Below are 19,151 nucleotides of genomic sequence, written 5' to 3'. Positions count from 1 at the left end.
TAAATATATATGTGCAAACCAATAATAAGATATCTGATAAAATATCAGATCTTAGATTTTCATATTTATGTTCCAAAATTGATGCTTAATGGCTTAATCTGATACTAACGGTTAAAGAAAAAATGCATAAAACATCAGTTTTTGAACTTAAGTATAAGAATCTATGATCTGATTTTTTGTCAGCAGTCTTATATTACTGGTTTCCATGGATTTTCGCAAAAATTGGCTCGTTCGGAAACAAAAAATAAAGCAGTTGTCAATACTTTCAATCTGTGTGAGTGCAGCTTTAACAACAAAAATAGAACAAACCTACAATTAAGCAAATGAAATTTCAGATAGGTATAAATGAAGTGCTATCCTTAATCATTAACAATTTCATTCTTCAAGTTGGGTTTTTCCTCAGCCTACTGTCACTCACCTGATGCACAATCCCTGCATAAGATTTTACGTCGACAATGAATTAGACAATGAGGTTGTTTTTGAAGTCAATTAAATGACCTAAAGTAACAAGCTTAATGATTAAGAAGGGCTCATTATCATCAATCACTCCACCCATTCTGAATAATGTTTATTCATAAAGATTTTATTTTTTTCGTGTTTTTTATTTACTTGTATACTTTATATCCAGTTAAATACAGCCATCACACATTTTTTCTCTCCTAAATACACATGGGGATATCAATATAACATTGGTCTATTTCTATTGGTCAAAAAAATGTCACGACTCCCAATATTTATGAAACACCGCTGTTGGTCAAGGACAGGTCACGCGGTGACACCACATTTTTCCATTTTCCAAATTTAAATTACAACAAAATGGCGTCTTTATTCGGATTTGATGAATATTTCAATGAATAAATAAAACATTTAAACAGGAGAACAGGTTGTCAACGTTATACTTACATTACGGGGTTAGTAGGTGACATGGTATTGGAAATATGGGGGGGCAAGAATCCATATTTAGGTTCGAGCTTCACTCCACTGCAATATGGTTTCCTTTACATTGAATATCCCGTATCGCGGGTTACCTACTGACCATGGAACTTATAGTATCCTTCCACATGTTTTTAAACAAATTCATTGACAAGAATGTTTTTTTCAAATGACAATTTGTCATTTTGTATTCATTGTGATGAAAAAAATGTAAAATTAAATTTCCAACCAATTCTTAAGAGGAAAATGTGATATTTATCTTATCTCCTGATAAAAACTTTCAATCACGTTGGGTACTGAATGGGGTACTATATATTGGTTTAAATAGGAAATGACGTCATGAACACATAGTAATCTATGACTTCATCTTACCGGTGACCATTATGATGTCACAATTAAAAAGAGTTTAGTTTTTTGTTGTTATTCCTTTCTGCTGTACTTGATATCACCTTTATATGTATTCTTCTTACAAACAGTGTGAGAATGATCGCATGATTCTTTGGTTTGAAATATTTCCTAATACAAATTTTTGCAATGCATGTTTGTAGTCCAGAGAATAGCATCGCTTTAATGGTACATGTATCCTGTTTTTAGCTTGACTATTCGAAGAATATGGAGAGCTATATACTACTCACCCAAGCGTCGGCGTCACACCTTGGTTAAGGTTTTGCATGTATGCACCTTTAAGTCATTATCTCAGCAAATACATCATGTATTGCATTGAAACTTTAGATATGTATTCCCAACTATCTAACCTACTAAATTAATGAAGTTAGATAACACTTATTTGAATTTAATGCAAAAAATGGGCCTTTATTATTTGACTTTGAAATTCTGGTTAAGGTTTTGCATGTAAGCACACATAGGCTGATATCTCAGCAACTACTTGATGTATTGCATTAAGATTTTATACAATAGTACTCAACCATCCAACCTTCCTAATTAACCAAGTAAGATAACTCTAGTTTGCATTTAATGCAAATAATGACCCTTTATTATTCGACTTAAAAATTCTGGTTAAGGTTTTGCTTTATTATTTGACATATAAATTCAAATACATCATGTATTGCATTGAAACTTTATACACAGGCTCCCAACTATTTAACCTTCTTAAATAATCAGGAAAGATAACTCTATCTTTTATATTTTATCATTTTTGCCCCTTTATTATGCAACTTAGAAATACTGTTTAAGTTTCAAGTATTGGACCATGTAACCACATTCATGTTAATATCTCAACAAATACATAATGTATTGCATTGAAATCTAATCTAATTTTACAGTGATCCATGTTTCGCCAAAACTTTTTAATCCTTACACTGAACAGCGGCGTAATAGTCGAACGCACACTGAACAGCGGCGTAATAGTCGAACGCGCAGTCTCTGTGACAGCTCTTGTTTACTAGAGAAGTAAAACAGGTAAGTTGTTTTTGTTGTCTTTACTTAAAGAATATTTTGATAAAAAGATACTAAAACTCGTCATCATATAATAGACTGTATTATACAACTCGTCAAGGAAATATGTTAGTAAGATCGACAAAGGCTAAGTTATTTACACATTTCCTGAGGTTGTTGAATATGTTTTTTAAAGCTTCATCAATGAAAACTTGACATCAGTACTGTTTTGAAAACAAACATATATTTATATATGTCGTTCTCGGATGACCCTGACTGGGACCTTTTTGACCTAATTATTTTTTAGAGCTATAGCATTTTAGACAGTTTTGAAAACAATATTTAATGTTGTCTTTTGATGACCTAGATTGTGGCCTTTTGACACACATTAAAATTTGAAGCTTCAGCCATGAAATTAAGACCATTGATTCGAACTCAAAAATCAAAATTGTGCTTTGATAACGTTGTCCTTTCGACATATTTTCCTATTTTTAAGCTATTTCAATGAAAGTTTTTTAGTACAGTTTTCAAAACAAAAAGCAATGTTGTGCTTTGATGACATAGAATATGATTTTTGACATACATTCTATTTTTGAAGCAACAGCAAAATTTTTTAGACCATGTGTATGACTTTTAAAACAAATATCAATTTTGTACTTGGATAACCTTGATAATTACCGTTTGACCATCTTTTCTATTCTAAGGTACTGCAACGAAAGTTCAGTAAGTTTTGCAAAACAATTATCAATGTTGTCCTGAGATCTTCTTTACTGTGACCTTTTGACCCTCTTTCATAAAATGTACTGCTTTAAGAATAATTATGAATGTTGTGTTTGGCTAACCATGATTGTGACATTTTCACTTACTTTTTTATTTTTGTGGCCTCTGCAATAAAATGTTGCTATGTTTGGAAAACAATTCATCATTGTTGGTCTCGGGTTACTTTAAAGGGACTGTACACCAGATTGGCACCATTTTTTTTTCCTGTAACGCAACTCAGGACAATTATTTAATAGAATGTGTTAAGCTTTGAATCATAATTTTAGAGAAAGGACCAAAATGTAAAAAAATAGCAGTCCAGTGTTGTGTCCGCTGTGCTACAAAGGCTTACTCCAAACGGGTGATATTTTTAAGCTATATACCTTCGTAGACATACCCAGTAATTATTTAATGGAAAAATACAAAATCACTGCTTAGCTAAAATAAATTGTAAACTATGTGGTACTTCAGTTAGTAAGATTCAATGCTTTGTACACATTAATACCAAGTTTATGTCAGTTTTCGACAATTGTTTTTCTGGCAGATTGATCATCTTGTGCACAGTTGCTTCAGCTAAGGCCTACGTTTTTAATTTTGAGTACAACATTAAACTTTGGACCATGTATACTGTTTTAAAAAACATCTGTTAATGTTATGCTTCAGTTATCTTGATTGTGTCCTTTTGGCGTATTTGTTATGCAACTGGAATGAAATTTTGACTATGAAGTAGTTCTGCAAACAAACATTAACGATGATATTGCCAGGTGACCTTTTCATCAACTTTTCAAAGCTACAGCATTAAGATGAATAATTATGTTTGGGAAATAAATATCAAGCTTAGATATTTGGTTTGAAGCATTGTCTAATTGTCCTCACATGAGAGTGTTCAAATTATGTTTCTATATTCAAGATTAGGTTCCGATGATTTTCTGTGTTTATAAGAGAAAGGACTTAGTTCTATACTTGCAGCAGACCGAACAATGTCACCGTCCATCAGCACTTTCAGTGCTTTGATTGATACATTATTTAGGACAAACTCAATGCTTACATACTGCAATATTGGTCAGAACATCTTGAAATAGTAACACACAGTAAATAACACAGCATGATGGCCTGCTAAGTGGTGATTAATTGACTGGTTTAATTCAATGCTGATGTCATGGACTGATAAGCCCTTTTCAAAAAAATGACGGTTTGTGAGGCTGTACTGAGTTACAGACACCTGCTAGATGTGTTCTTAATTACTGGACAGACTGAATCTTCTATCTCTATAAATGGTAACATGGTTATCAAGTATCCTACTTAGATCAAAGAAAATATTAACATAAAGGTGTGAATTGGATCGTTATGAGGTCGGGTATGAAGGTGAAATCAAAAGTATGTTACTTTAAGGGCTGGTATGAATGGCAGCTTTATTAGTATTTTGTATGCTTGATTATTTTTATATGGGTGTGGCTTAAAAAGAGTAAGATGCAAGGTAATTAACACAATTAATGTGAGGGAAGGAATTGCATTGAAAGTAAGAATAGGAAGCTTTACATTTGGGTAAGTGAGTAACCATTTAACTTGAAATTGATATTAACCTCTCACAATAAATAAACAATAAAACAATGGAATATAATAAAATATAGAAATATATATTTGTGTCCTTGATTATAAAGGTATAGACTACGACGCATATATATTTATAATAATTATAATAAAAAATAATGATAATAATTATTATCACTATTATTATTATCTTTATTTTCACTATTATTATCATTATTTATCATTATAATTATTATTATTTTTTTTTTTATTATTATTATTATTATTATTATTATTATTATTATTATTATTATTATTATTATTATCATCATCATCATCATCATCATCATCATCATCATCATCATCATCATCATTATCATTATTATTATTATTATTATTATTATTATTATTATTATTATAAGTTACTACTATGTTATTATAAATTATAATATAAGTAATTATTATTATTATTATTAGTAGTAGTAGTTGTAGTAGTAGTAGTAGTAGTAGTAGTAGTAGTAGTAGTAGTAGTAGTAGTAGTAGTAGTAGTAGTAGTAGTAGTAGTAGTAGTAGTAGTAGCAGCAGCAGCAGCAGCAGCAGTAGCAGTAGCAGTAGCAGTAGCAGTAGCAGTAGTAGTGGTAGTGGTAGTGGTGGTGGTGGTGGTGGTGGTGGTGGTGGTAGTATTAGTAGTAGTAGTAGTAGCAGTAGTAGTAGTAGTAGTAGTTGGTAGGAGTAGGTATTTGTAGTAGTAGTAGTAGTAGTAGTAGTAGTAGTAGTAGTAGTAGTAGTAGTAGTAGTAGTAGTAGTAGTAGTTAGTAGTAGTAGTAGTTAGTAGTTAGTAGTTAGTAGTAGTAGTAGTAGTAGTAGTAGTAGTAGTAGTAGTAGTAGTAGTAGTAGTTAGTAGTTAGTAGTTAGTAGAAGTAGTAGTAGTAGTAGTAGTAGTAGTAGTAGTAGTAGTAGTAGTAGTAGTAGTAGTAGTAGTAGTCTTAATTTCACAATCTATCATATTAGGAATATTAACGGGCATCTTATTTTCGAATAAGAACAATTGAAAAATGATTGAAATCTTTTTCACTATGCCGGTCGGTACGCGGACTGGGAAGTCCCTGAAACTGTTTCATACATGAATTATTATTTGAAATACATACTGAGCTTTAACATGAACCTCACCTATAAATACATTTACACCTAAACTTTGAACGGCCTTTCGCCAATTGCGAATATATTTCGACAAACTCAACATCTTCGGATCTATTCGGATCGCAAGTCATTTTAATATAAATTTAAAATAAAAAAATATCTTGTTTTTTGTTAAGCATGTCACGACAAACGTTTATCAACATGTCGACGAGTGTTAATTCATTATTTGTTTAATGTATTATTATCATTAGCGTTTTAATTAAACGTTTAAAAGTGTTTTGAATTACATTTTTCCGCGTTATTGTGACGTCATATAATAAACTGTTTCCGGTTATGGTCGAGTCGTTCTATTAACATGATGAGTAAGAAGGAATAACTGTAAAGTTTTCTAAAATGAAATTACGATACGATACGATAAGTTTATTGCATAAAACATTATACAATGTTCATAGCATATAACATACAATACAATGAATGGAGAAAGTACAGAAATACAATTTTCTGGAGCGATTTAACATGAATGATATAACATCCTATAGTTGTTCGAGTGTGGTTATAAAAATAGAAATATAGCTAAATATGTTAGGATAATTACATTAAATAACAGCAATTCAGGTACTAGTTATGTAAAACCTCCCTTAGCTGGTTAGCAAAGTATATATATTTAACGTTGGCCAATGGCAAAATTAAGGCTTAAAAAAAATCTTAATTCCCTAAATTTTGGGCACACATGTACAAAATGAAATTCAGGTTCTACCCGATTGCATGATACACATATTTTTTCATTTACGGGTGTGTTAGTATATCTGCCCGTCTCGATTCCAAGTCTATGGGCAGAAGTTCTAAATCGCGCAAGAGCATATAGAAATATGTTTTCATGGATTGTTTCTAAATATTTTTCTCTAATGAAAGCATGTTTAAATAAGGCGTATGTTCTTAATCTAGGTGAATTATTGATATCTGCGTACCAGCTTTGGCAATAGTTGTCTATAATTATATTTTTGATTACCTCAGATGTGTAATTATCAATACTTTCAGTTCGCCTTATATCAGAAAAACCATGTTCATTCAAAATATTTTTAACTTGAGTGGCCCAGTTTTTATTTTTATATGTTTTATTATTTGAATCTTCTGTTCGTAATATGTTATAAGTATGTTGGATTAAACAATTATCTCTCGAAACAATAACTTTTTTCGAATATTTGACTAAATTTATTTTCCTATAACCTATCATTGGTACCCTTCCAAGTTCTTCGTATAATGCAATTAAGTTTGTCGATTTTTTTTTTACTCCAAGTATATAACGAAGAAATTTCACATCAATCATTTCTATGTCGGTAGCTGTATTCATACCCCAGATTTCCGAGCAGAAATTAAGAACTGAGCCCACTAACACATCAAACAGTTTAATTTTCTGATGAATGAATTATTTGTATTCATAATGCTGCAAAGAGTTAATGACCTATTGTTGTAAATATATAAGTAATGGATTATCGGGGAAGTATACTCAGTTAGGCTGGTTGAAGTACGCGTGGGGTCATTTGGACACCACACACCTTAACTAGCCCAACTGATTTCACACCGCGATAACGACATCAATCACGCAATTCATTCCTAAAACAAATCAAAGCGCGAGGCGCTGAAAGACTATCTGCGGGCAAATATGTGAGAACTTCAGCAATAATTCCATTCAAGATGCACAGCTTATCACTTAAGGCGACGTATCCCTATGTATTTAAAGTCACAATCAGAGGCGTAGACAGATTTTTAGCTTAGCCCTCGACCTTTCATTTTTTTTTCAAATAAATGTTACGCACATGCGTAAGTGCGTAACGGTGGCTACGCCCCTGGCAATGCGTGCCTCTTTCAATCGCTTCTAAAGATTTCCAGTGCTTTGATTAGATATCATACAATATGCAAGATTTATGCACATACACGTTTTAATTGTTTAAGGAAAATGATTTTATTTTTACGAATAACTTTAGCAATAATTACTATCAAAATGCAGAGCTTATCAGATGGTCGTTTTCCTGCGGTGAAGGCAAACATGTGGTCAGTTAATGTATGTAGAAACTATTTTTAGAAAATCAGTCAGTTGAAACTATTTCTAGATTATCGGAAATTGTCTGTTCTAAGAATGGGAATATGATTGTGCCGTTTCAAGTATTATTGATAAATAAATGTTTTGTTATGTTTTATGTAAGTATCTGTTTAAAATTAATACTAGTGCTGTTATGAATGCTTCGCACTCTTTAATTGTCTGTTTTACAGGTTAAATCCGAACTAATTTGCTTCATCAAAAGTATGCATAACTCACTGTCGTATCAGGGCAAGTGTGTTAGAATAAATTGAAAGGCTAATGTCCAAAACTATGCCAAGAATACATCGGAACGAAGCTTTTACGCAAAAAATGTAAACCTCTTATTAGATGGATAGTATTTTGTTATTGTATAGCAGGCAAATCATAGTATTTGAAGCATTAGCAACACGAAACCTGGGATACAACTATTTTGATTTTCAGACAATCATTTTTGTTTCTTAATTCATAAAAGTAATATCAGAAATACACCCTTACAAATAAGCGTGCTTCATAGTCACACCAGGTTATAATAACAAACCCTTCAGGCGATGGTACACTTGCGGTCGGTAATAATTTCTAAAACATCTTGGACTGAACTCAGAGTGAATATCATAATCAGTATGTTACCATCCTACCAGAGCATCTATTATTTTGACCCACACTAATCTGATAAATATAACGATCTATAAATAGTTATATTCTGCTAAAAATAAAACGCTGGAATACAGAAATACAGCGCGGAAATAGCCGAACAAGCAAGAACTCATACTAGGATAATCTATTTTTATGGTTTCGACGTCATTCTGCTACTAAACATAGAGCGCATTGAGACAAAAAAAATGGGTTAAACGACATGAATAGAAGTAGTTCTTTGGCGTTTGCGGTCTTAAGACTACCTGCGCGCATGCGCAGATAGTCTAAAAATGACAAATGTATTTTTTTTCGTCCCTTATACTTTTGCTGCATCAATAGTGAAGTGACATCCTGTTTCCGAAGCGTGGCAATACACTGCAATTCAAATAACTAAGCAACAGTCTTGTTCAAGTGATATAGTGTTACTATCTGCTAACCTTTTGCTGGATTGATTTAGAATTGAATGCTTGAGAAAAAATAGCTAGGACATGACAGTTTAACAAAGAAAACATGGAAGCACACAAGTACGAATACACAATATATAACAGGGGGGCTATCACTTACCTTGAGTGGTATTCATTATTCAAATTAAGTTAATCCAATGGTCATACATCATTGACTTCATTCACTCTTTCGGTCAGTTAATAAATACAAGTTATCCGATTAGCTACATCCTTGTTAGATTCAATAAAGACCAATAATTAATACCAGTCCAGATAGTTATGTAAACAGCAAATGCAAAGGATACGTAGTGGTGTAAACAACAAAGGAGAGTTAAACGACCAACATCTGAAAGGGTACAAAAGGTGTTCTGCCTTTGCAATGACACTCGCAGACTGAAGCATGGAAGCAAGTGAATTTTTAAATCAGTTTGAAACGCACACTCCACATTACCCTCTTTAAAAAAGATACATTTTATAAACAAGAAAGTATCCAATAAAATACACTCGGTGCATTATGACAAAAGTCTGAAAAAATCCTTAAATTAGAGATATGCACTTGCCGCACCGGAAAATATCCATGCATAGCAATACGGAATACTAAGAATTTATCATTGAACTACTGTGATGTGTTTTCTGACATTTACCATAATTATAGGGAATGTTACACACACAAAACGGTAAGAATTCAGATATAACCATTTCGGAGATCGAAATATGTAAGCAACAGAATTTGAGGCACCAAATGGATTATAATTGTCTTTATTAAACTGGCATTTGTACTTGAAATAATCAACAAAACATTTCAGCACTGAGAGCATCATGGCTTATTTAAAACGTTGGCGACGAAATCGCGCAGCTGTGATGGCATCGGCTATGTATAGCAGTGAAAGTGAAGACAATGTTCAAGACAACATTGAACAGGACATTCTTCATCAACATGAATTTGAAAACAGGGAAACAGATATCGGAACTGATGGGCAAGACAGTGAAACAAGTAATGTAAGTGATGCATCAGACTTTCTAAGAGATTTGAAGCATTCATCTGAGTCAACATAAAATGAATGTAAATAAATCCTTCAAAGAAAACCTTCCATTTTCAACGAAGTTTGCAATGTATTTAAATGCCATGCTCCAGTCTGAGCTTTAATAAAGACAATCAAAGACCACATCGGTTAAAATGCGTGTGAACGATATACGATTAAAGGACATTGAACAAATAATCGTTAAGTATTTCATTCAGTAGTAGAGTGTATGGCAAGAAGTGATGAAGCTACTGAGCTTGTTTCTGTAGTTTTTTGGGCTGTACGCCGCTAGGCCTGCAGCCATTTATAACCGTCGCATCGGCTGATCGACAAAACATTTTTAACTAAATCGAATTAATGTGCGCAGATGAACTCTATAAGCTTTGCTTTCGTTCCAATCCATTTCAATATTATAGACAACTTGTGTGTGTGTATATTCTGTGTAGTTTGTTTGTATATGTTGAATAAAATATGTTTAAATCAATTAATGTGCGCACGGGCGTATCAACCCCAGCGCAATTTGAATTGCGGTGGTCACCGACCTAATTTACATTAACATTTACATCGAAAATACCTAGTATGCAATCTGCTCTAATTGCTACGGACTACGTTCTGCATATTCATTAGCTTGATATAAATAGTGCTGTTATGAGTTTTCAATCTATCTTATGCCGTTAATATAGTTCGAAAAAGCTGCGTTTTGCGTAAAATAACGAAATTGAAATTGTACAAAAAGCAACTAATTTGATATCGGCGAGTAACAGAACGCAATATAAATAGCAGAATCCGCAAATAGTTTTTAAAATGAACGTGTTCTGAATTAAATAAATGCATGTATCATATACTTGTGTTTAGATTATTTTAGGGCCGAGGACCGATAATATCTACATGTATATTATAGTTAAGAATAGAATCTGAGTCAGCGCATTCGGAAAAGTAGTTCATTCATTATTATTTTCTATGTTTTAAATTGCCTAAATCGGCTATTACTTGACATTTTTATTGAGATTGTTAGTTTTTACTTGTGTTTGTAAAATGTGTGTTGCATAAAACCATTATCTTGTGTAAGTACATACTAACAACCCTTTAACCATTAATAAATGAATATTAAACACAATTCTGTTCAAATCAAATCGCGTAAAGCGTTGACAGGCTATCGACCTGCTGCAATGTTGTGTCCTAGTCATATAATGCCGAATGAAACGGGATGTATGTGAATATTTTCTCAGTTTGTCTCAGTAATTTCAGTCAAATATCTTGAGCATGTAGCATAATGCATATGCATATTTAAAAACACAACTGATATAAATCTCTTCATTTTGTCCATGAGTGACATATGTTGAGGGTATTATTAAGAAACTTGTACATAAAGCATACAGGGACTAAATAGTGTGTGCTTGATTTGATCCAGAGGAATTTGACGTTATAGAAAGAAACCTTAAACATAAACCTAATTAATATGTCCAATGCATTTTGTTGGGATGCATTTGGTTAAGCTGACATACCCTTGTAGTAAATTAAATATGCATAAGTCAAGTTTGAAGTGTAGAGTAGATTTTACTAAAAATTCCTTAATGCTTTATCCGGGGCAGTGTATTGTTTATGAAACCAAAGCTCCAGCTAAGGTTTTATATGATATTGAGAATTACTCCATACCGTATAAGTAACTATTTGGCGTATTCCACATTTCAAATGACTTATACTTCATGATCTCATTGAGAATCAACATTAAACTCTAAAAGTTTTCGCGAAGGAAATTATGAGCGCGTATATGCTATCTTGAGATGTGTATGTTAATAATTATGTTTTACAATTACATGACTATACTCACAAAACGTTACCGGCCGAAAGCAACGCTTTAAGCGCTTTGATTACATACATATTTACTGCTGGGAGATACGATTACTAAAGCACACTCATTTACAACAGATAATCGATTGCTTATTACTGATCAAGAATAATCTAATTTATTGATATTTCCCTTAAGTTACTACAGAATTATTGCTTATTACAATCTCAAGTCCGTTGTCTGGTTAGCGCAGTGGCGAGCGCACTCGCTTCTCACCTAGGCGACCCGGGTTCGATTGCCGGTTCGGGTGCATGTGAGTTTGGTTCGTGGTCACCAAGCCGGACAAGTGGGTTTTCTCCGGTTTCTCCGGTTATCCCCACAACAAAAGACCACACTCTCGCGTAAAATCGTGCCAACGAGAGTGATTAATAAAATGTTGTAATAACTTGTTTCACAATCGTTGTAAAATAAATATGTTTAAACTAAACAATATCAAGTATTTAGTTTATCAATAGCTATTTACAGCTAATGTAACCTTTTGATGCCATACAATATTTATGTATAAATTGTACTTGCTGCAAGCAAACTTTATATTCATAGTATACTTGCAAGTAATTACCAAATCAAATCAGCTCCATGTTTGTGCATTATGTCTAGTAGATGTGGGTCAGAGCAGTTTGGAAAGATGACGAAAAGAGGGAGGTAGAGGGTGTGATTCCGCAAAACTGGGTGCAGGACAATTGTGTGCTCTGGCCGCCTGTAGCTGAGGCTAGGAAATCATTGAGGGACAGGACACACCCTCGGAGCACATGGAAGAAGTTTCCATTGATCAAAATCAATATAAAATCTGGTAAGAACCGCATTGTCTTTCTATTCATCCTTTATTTTTTCATCTGAATTTTCCAGTTAAACATTTTATTGTTGAGATTGGGTAAAAGATATTCCAACATTATATAAATCCCGCTGCATTAGTATATTATTACAAACAGCAAATAGTTTACTTAAAAGCGTTTGACTTAACGGATTGGTAAACGAATATTTCAATTTCACAGGACTGTGCAGATGCATGTTTTCTTCTGATTTTTTGTTTAGGGAAAAAGGCTCTACTCTATTGATTTCATTCTGTAAAAAAAAATAAAGCCATTTATGGAAAAATGTTTTGTTAGTACAGGCTTAAACACTTTAACTTTCAGAAAAGAAAAGCGAGTGTGAAATGTACGATTTCACCTCAACGATGGGGGCGTGGGATGTTGATGAACCGGTGGAAGCAAAACGCACAAGAATGAAGCGACGATTTGAAGACTCCATCACTGATAGGATGGAATATCCAAGCACACCGAATAGGCATTTTCGGTGAATTCAGCCGTGCTCGAAAACTGTATCTGTTTTTCCCATGATAGATAAGTCACGTGCTGTGACTCATGACATTTTTATTTCGTTAAGTACAAAATTTATGTAAGCATACTTATTTCAGTAGACGATTTCAATAAACATTTAGTTTACAAAACATATAGCTTCAAAACGAAACAAAATAACCCTTAAAACAATATATTGAAGGAACTTATTTACGTATGCAGTGAATAAAAGTTATGGCGCGCCATGACGTCAGTAATCATCACCGCACGTTTTGTTTTGATGAGATGTACAAAAATTCGTTTTTCTATGTCATTTGTTCACAAAAAGTTAAATCAAGGTATGCTAGAAAATATAATAATCGTATTTGTCCGGGCACGCTCCTTAGCCGGTAACTCGATAGGCCTCGTAGCGCAGATGCCCTAGCTCGGGTCGGTTTTTTCTATCCGACTGGAAACACATGACGTATATTATTCGTATATTGTGTATCAAGGGATCAATCAATCAAGCAGAAGAAAAGGCACTTTTTAAGGCACTATTAACCCTTGGTAATTGTAGTTTGCCCTTTAGATGTCAGAAATATTTCAGACCAATTTGGATTAGTCACAAATCATATCTTCAGAAGTACCGTTTACTTGTGACAATGTGTGGTACAAACATATGAGGCCCGTTCTTAACAAACAACTGGCTTACACCTACCACAGGCAATATAATAATGGTCCGGTCAATAAGTAGCTTAATTGAGACTTGAGATACACATTAAGACAGTTTTATTCAAACGATAGATCTAGAACGTTCTACACTATAACGTTGTTGCTTTTTCAGAATTAAGCAATGGAACTGGTTTGTCTTCGAATCGTGATCTTACGATCAATTCCACCAAGTCAGCAAGCCCGTCTACTGATCTAGACCCTCAGCCTAAAAAGGAGAACAGAGGCGCTGTCAAACCACTCAGATTTTTGCATCACCCACACTCCACGAAAGCCAGCCATTCACAATCAAATTCACCGCAACACTTACGATCCACATCTCAGCACTCACACTCAAGGTCAGAAAAACGATCACAATCAAGGTCACCACAATCCAGGGCATCACAGCACTCACATTCAAAATCTTCACACAAATTGCGGTCGATGTCAACACACCACTCGCAGTACAAGTCAAGCACTACTCTCAGTAGCAAATCACTTGCCAGGACATCTTCAACGTCTGCCTTAGGACGGTCACGATTACGATCATTCGATAATGCCACACGCAGTCCACTTTACTCACAACACTTTGTAGTGTTCTCAACACCAAAGGAAGGAAGCAGCCAGCAGAATGAACGTGATATATTTCCTTTGCCAACTGGAGGTAAGTTAGATATTTGCTTGAGTTTCACGTATGTCCGGTTCTACAAATAAGCAATACAACTCAATAATCCAGATCCTGTTTGGAAACTAACCGACATGGAGGTGAAGTCCTGTGGTTTGATGTCCATGGTCATAACCCCTCGGCCTTTTGTTATCAATTGAGTGATTTGTGTTTTCATTCAAATTCGAAAAAAATATATGGGAATATTGTCATGTTGCCAGAGTCGTATTGAAAATATACCATTGGGGTTTTTCTGTTATTAACTGTTTAACAAAGAATTGAACAATTGCAAATCAGTGGAAGGGCAATGATGCAAACTTATCCTGTATAAACCTTTTACTCCCGCTTTCATAAAATATATATAGACTCTTAATATATTTCTAAATTGGACTGATTAATGTAGACCAATAACCGACTACCCAGTTGATTAAGACAAGTCAGTGTTAACATTGGTTGAATATGTAACCCAGCTAAGATGTATTATTGCTTTAGAGTTTCAGAAGCGTGTCCTCATGCTACTCAGCGATATCCAGCATGAGTTGGCCGAACTGAAGCGGCAGTTGGTCCCAAATAGCCAGTCTGTCGATTCGCTGGAAGTAGACATCTGGCCAGCAGAAACTTTGGACGACTTCCATCAGTTAGATGACAAGTGTTCAAACACACAGGAAAGGAAAAAAACTGGTATTGTTTAGAACAAATAATTGTATTGAATAAGTAGACCTTTACAGTGTGTTTTTTACGTCATTGCTCTGCAAACAACGTGATATCAGGCTGAACCTTGTAAACATGTTTTAAACAAATCCTTCCTTAAGCTGTGTTAGTTTTACCGGTTTAATCCAGTGTGTCCTAACCCAAAAGGGTGAATCCCACAATAAAACATATAAGACCAATTCCATTTTTAAAGAAATAGGGGATGGGTTTCTAAATGCACTTGTGCCTTCATGTTACAATTAATTATGATAACGTTAACTGTCTTTGTTAGGGGAATTTAGTCCGATTATTACTGACGTGTATTCTTATAATCATCCTAACATTTGAATCTTTAAACCTGGTTGCAGTTGGCACAACTCCCATTATTTTCAGTAATATGCATCATATTGTATTAACAGGTTCAGGTATTGTCGAAGATTGGTGGTGTGGATGCCAAGGACAATGTCAAGAAAATCATGGAAAGGTAAACACGTTGTGTATTCTCTTGACGCTTTGCATACTGAAATAGAGATGAGGATTTATAAAGAAAGGGATTTAAGTATGTAAAAGTGTTGTAAATCCAAAATGGGGAAATATTCTAGTTTGCATAATCTATAATGTAATGTTAAAAGTAATGAATAAAGCCTTGAACATAAGTTTGAAGTTATAAACTACAATAATTTTTCAAATTCAGTGTCTCTTCTAGATACTAAGGAAGAACCTCTTCCTTTTTAAAATGAGTTTGAATGAGTCTGAAGACGATGGTACAATAACATTTCAACTACAAGTAATTCCGCAGAAAGTATGAATTTTCATGAATTCATTTGAAATATCTTAGGGTCTTTCACTATTACCGAGTTTCATCTGTTAAATCCGAAAAGATATACAGAGCTAACATTTGGACCATACACACGATATATTTAAGCAATAAACGTTCTGTTTATGTAACCCATGACCCACTTGACTATTTGCGGTATACAGTTTCACCGACGGTTACACTGTTTGAAGTAAATGTATATTTAATTTGATTATTCCTGCTTTGTTGTATGTTCACAGGTTGATGAGCAATCGCCTGATAGCCCTCTTCAGCATGAAGGGCAGGTCCACCAAGAATGGAGAGCCGAGGAAGCTGGGTGTCCAAACCTCTTCAGTTTACGAAGTAGTCAAGGGTATGTTTAAGTTTATTTTGTTCAAAAAAGAAAAATAAAGGAGTATAAAGTTTGGATATGTATATCCCTGATCACCCCTCATACAATTGAATGAATATAAATTTTATATGCTGCAGGTTTCATGAACAAATATTGGGTATAATTCAGTTAATATTTTATGGATATCTTACCCAGGAATGTTTAAACACAATGGGCTATTAAATTTATTCATGCTAACCATTCGTGCATACTGCAGCAATAAGAAATGGTCAAAACATGAATAATGCTGTACACAAGTTCAATGATATATTTTCAGCCAGTGCCTTCAACACCTACATGAAGGAGGGCTTAACAGACCAGCACATTTATAAATACACTGGAGATACACTGAAATATGTTCCCGATCGTCACGGTGGAGGCGGTAGAAAATTAACATATATACAGTGATACCTTTCATTTCCTTCTTTTTTAATGTATTTCGTGTGTATATGTGTGAACTATCAATGTGCTGATTTAAGTATAAATTACCTCGGTTTTTATCTGCTGTAGTGTTGATTTACTTATGAAATGCCTTTATTATTAATGCAGGGACTGTTAAGGTGTTGTTCAAATGTTGTTTTACTGGTGCTTTGATCTGAACACGCTAATAAATGTTGCATATATTTAGTACATGCATTTGATTTTTTCTGTTTTGTAAATATTATCATGTTGTTTTTAATGTAGTTGTGTTTACTACAATCACCGTTTTTCGGTAATATTAACAATTTTATTATTAAAAAAGTCAACAATAATTATTTGAATAAGACAATTATTGTAATGATTAAGTCAAAACGCTAGTTTAGAGGCTATATAAACAAATTACATGTTCTCTTTTATATGTATATAATGCTTACAATTATAGTTAACCAAGCACTTGCTAGCACTAGCGGTTAAACTCTTTTAGGGGTATGATATGTTTCACTATAATTCTTATGTATTTGGGATTACATGTTATGATCTTATAGTATTGAATAATTATGAAAGACCTTTTTGATGACCTTATTCAATAATTAAAATAAATCTTGTATAAATTATATTGTGTAAGTCGGTGAATTGTCCCCCATGTTACTTTCTAGTATGTTAAAGAACTTGCAGGAGATAATTGTATACCATAATTGGCGTATTAAAATCATATGAAAATATGTACTTGTTTGTATCACAATGTCCATTGTATTGTTCAGGGAAAATTCTTATGTTTTACTTTTTGTGCTAAAGAAAAATAAGGATTAATTGAGATATACTTGTTTACAATATGATTAGTTATGCCATTTATTGACAATATTCAGATACTCTGAACATACTTAGTTGACCGACAGGGAAATGCCATTTATCCAACGTTTGGGTATGACATCTAAATAACTTTTAAATCCAACCGTTATGCAATTTTTGGGTCTACCGTTAGCACAACGTTAATCCAACATCAAATGTTTACTGTGTAGCTGATATGAGTGCAAATATAAATCTCCCTGTACATGCTCCGACAAGCAGAAGTCATTGTCAAGAGTTATTTGTTCACTATAACATGTGTTTTTTGTAACCAGTAAGATGATTTGTGCCATGAGAATACTTGTAGTGCATTTGCTATAAAAAAGCATGACCATGACCCGATTAACTAGTAACGTGTAATTTGTTACGTGATAAATACAATCCAGTGGTTTTCTTGTTGCTTATTTCTATTTCATGCTTTTCGGTGATTTATTATATTAAATATCAACTTATTTTTACTTTCAATGAGATATATGCATGAAATAAAAAGAAAAATGGTCGTTTCAATGATATTAATAAAATAAAATCAGTCTGAGCCAATTGTAAAACATTTGGATGAATTGTAACGAGAGTCTTATGTTCACATTTGAATGAAATGAGTAGTTAGTAGTGTTTATATAAATGTTTGTATAAATATTGACCAATCAGTATCCATTTTAGCTTACTTCGAACAAGTCTAAATAAAACAATTTTATATAAATGGATGATTATATCCAATGAACATTTTTTGATGTTTCAATAATTGTTAGGATCTCATTAAGAGAGTGTTAAATTTCTTTTAAATTGCACCATTAAATTGGCTTAATTGAAAGTCCGTGTTTGAAGACCCAAAACGTCAAAATAGTTATTTTCAATAAATGGTAATCAGTAAACCATATGCTGCAATAATAACGCAAATGATTTCATAGCTGATAATTATGATCTTGTTGACTCGTTGTATAATTGCAGATGTATCCAATGTTAATAATAGTTGTTCAGTATAATTAAATAAATATTACACGTCATGGAGGTTACTAGCATTTAAGTTTAACCCTCCAAACGTCAACGTCGGTATGCTTCAGATATGTTCCTCGGTTTTTACCAGTTGTTCGGTAGAATAAAAAAAGTGTCCGATGCCATGGCCATGGCTGACGCCTCGGTTGACATAAACGTTTTCCATGGCATCTGATATTTATATAATAGCTTTTATACAGTGTGTATAGAACAGAAAACTGAAAACAACGGAAACCCGTTAATCAATTTTACACCAAAAAAATGCACGTAGAAAGCATTTAATCGAAATAATGTCTCGTTTGCACATTGAAAGCTTTTAACGCAGTATTCGATTAACGTGAATGCACGCAAACAACAGTTTAAAAGATAACATAATAGTTGAAGTCGGTGCATGTCCTCGTTTAATTCTGGGAAAGATTGTGTAGGTACACCTTCCTAATAACAGGTCATATTTCTTGACATCAATCCCGCAAATAATAACGCCATATGCCGCCTGTTTGCTTTGGCTTTGTAAACTATTTTCTTATTTTTGATTGGTTCGCGTTTTAAAAGTTAAAGCAATGTCAGAAATAGGATCGAGTAACG

The 19,151-nt window shown here is 33.4% G+C and overlaps 1 protein-coding gene across 1 annotated transcript in view; it reads left to right on the top strand.

Annotated features, from left to right (window-relative positions):
* The window catches only part of LOC128210469 (cadherin EGF LAG seven-pass G-type receptor 2-like), a 46,245-nt gene extending 29,530 nt beyond the window's left edge, over positions 1 to 16,715 (top strand). The window contains exons 23-27 of the mRNA XM_052914817.1: positions 13,903 to 14,430; positions 14,923 to 15,116; positions 15,540 to 15,604; positions 16,177 to 16,289; positions 16,585 to 16,715. Of these exons, the coding sequence (XP_052770777.1) occupies positions 13,903 to 14,430; positions 14,923 to 15,116; positions 15,540 to 15,604; positions 16,177 to 16,289; positions 16,585 to 16,715 (1,031 nt within the window). The remainder of the gene's footprint in view (positions 1 to 13,902; positions 14,431 to 14,922; positions 15,117 to 15,539; positions 15,605 to 16,176; positions 16,290 to 16,584) is intronic.
* Positions 16,716 to 19,151: the final 2,436 nt, after the last annotated feature.

This window comes from Mya arenaria, chromosome 12, assembly GCF_026914265.1.
Source record: "Mya arenaria isolate MELC-2E11 chromosome 12, ASM2691426v1".
Taxonomy (NCBI): Eukaryota; Metazoa; Mollusca; class Bivalvia; order Myida; family Myidae; genus Mya; species Mya arenaria.
The sequence above is the reverse complement of the archived record's forward strand: the minus strand, read 5'-3'. Positions and strand labels throughout refer to the sequence as shown.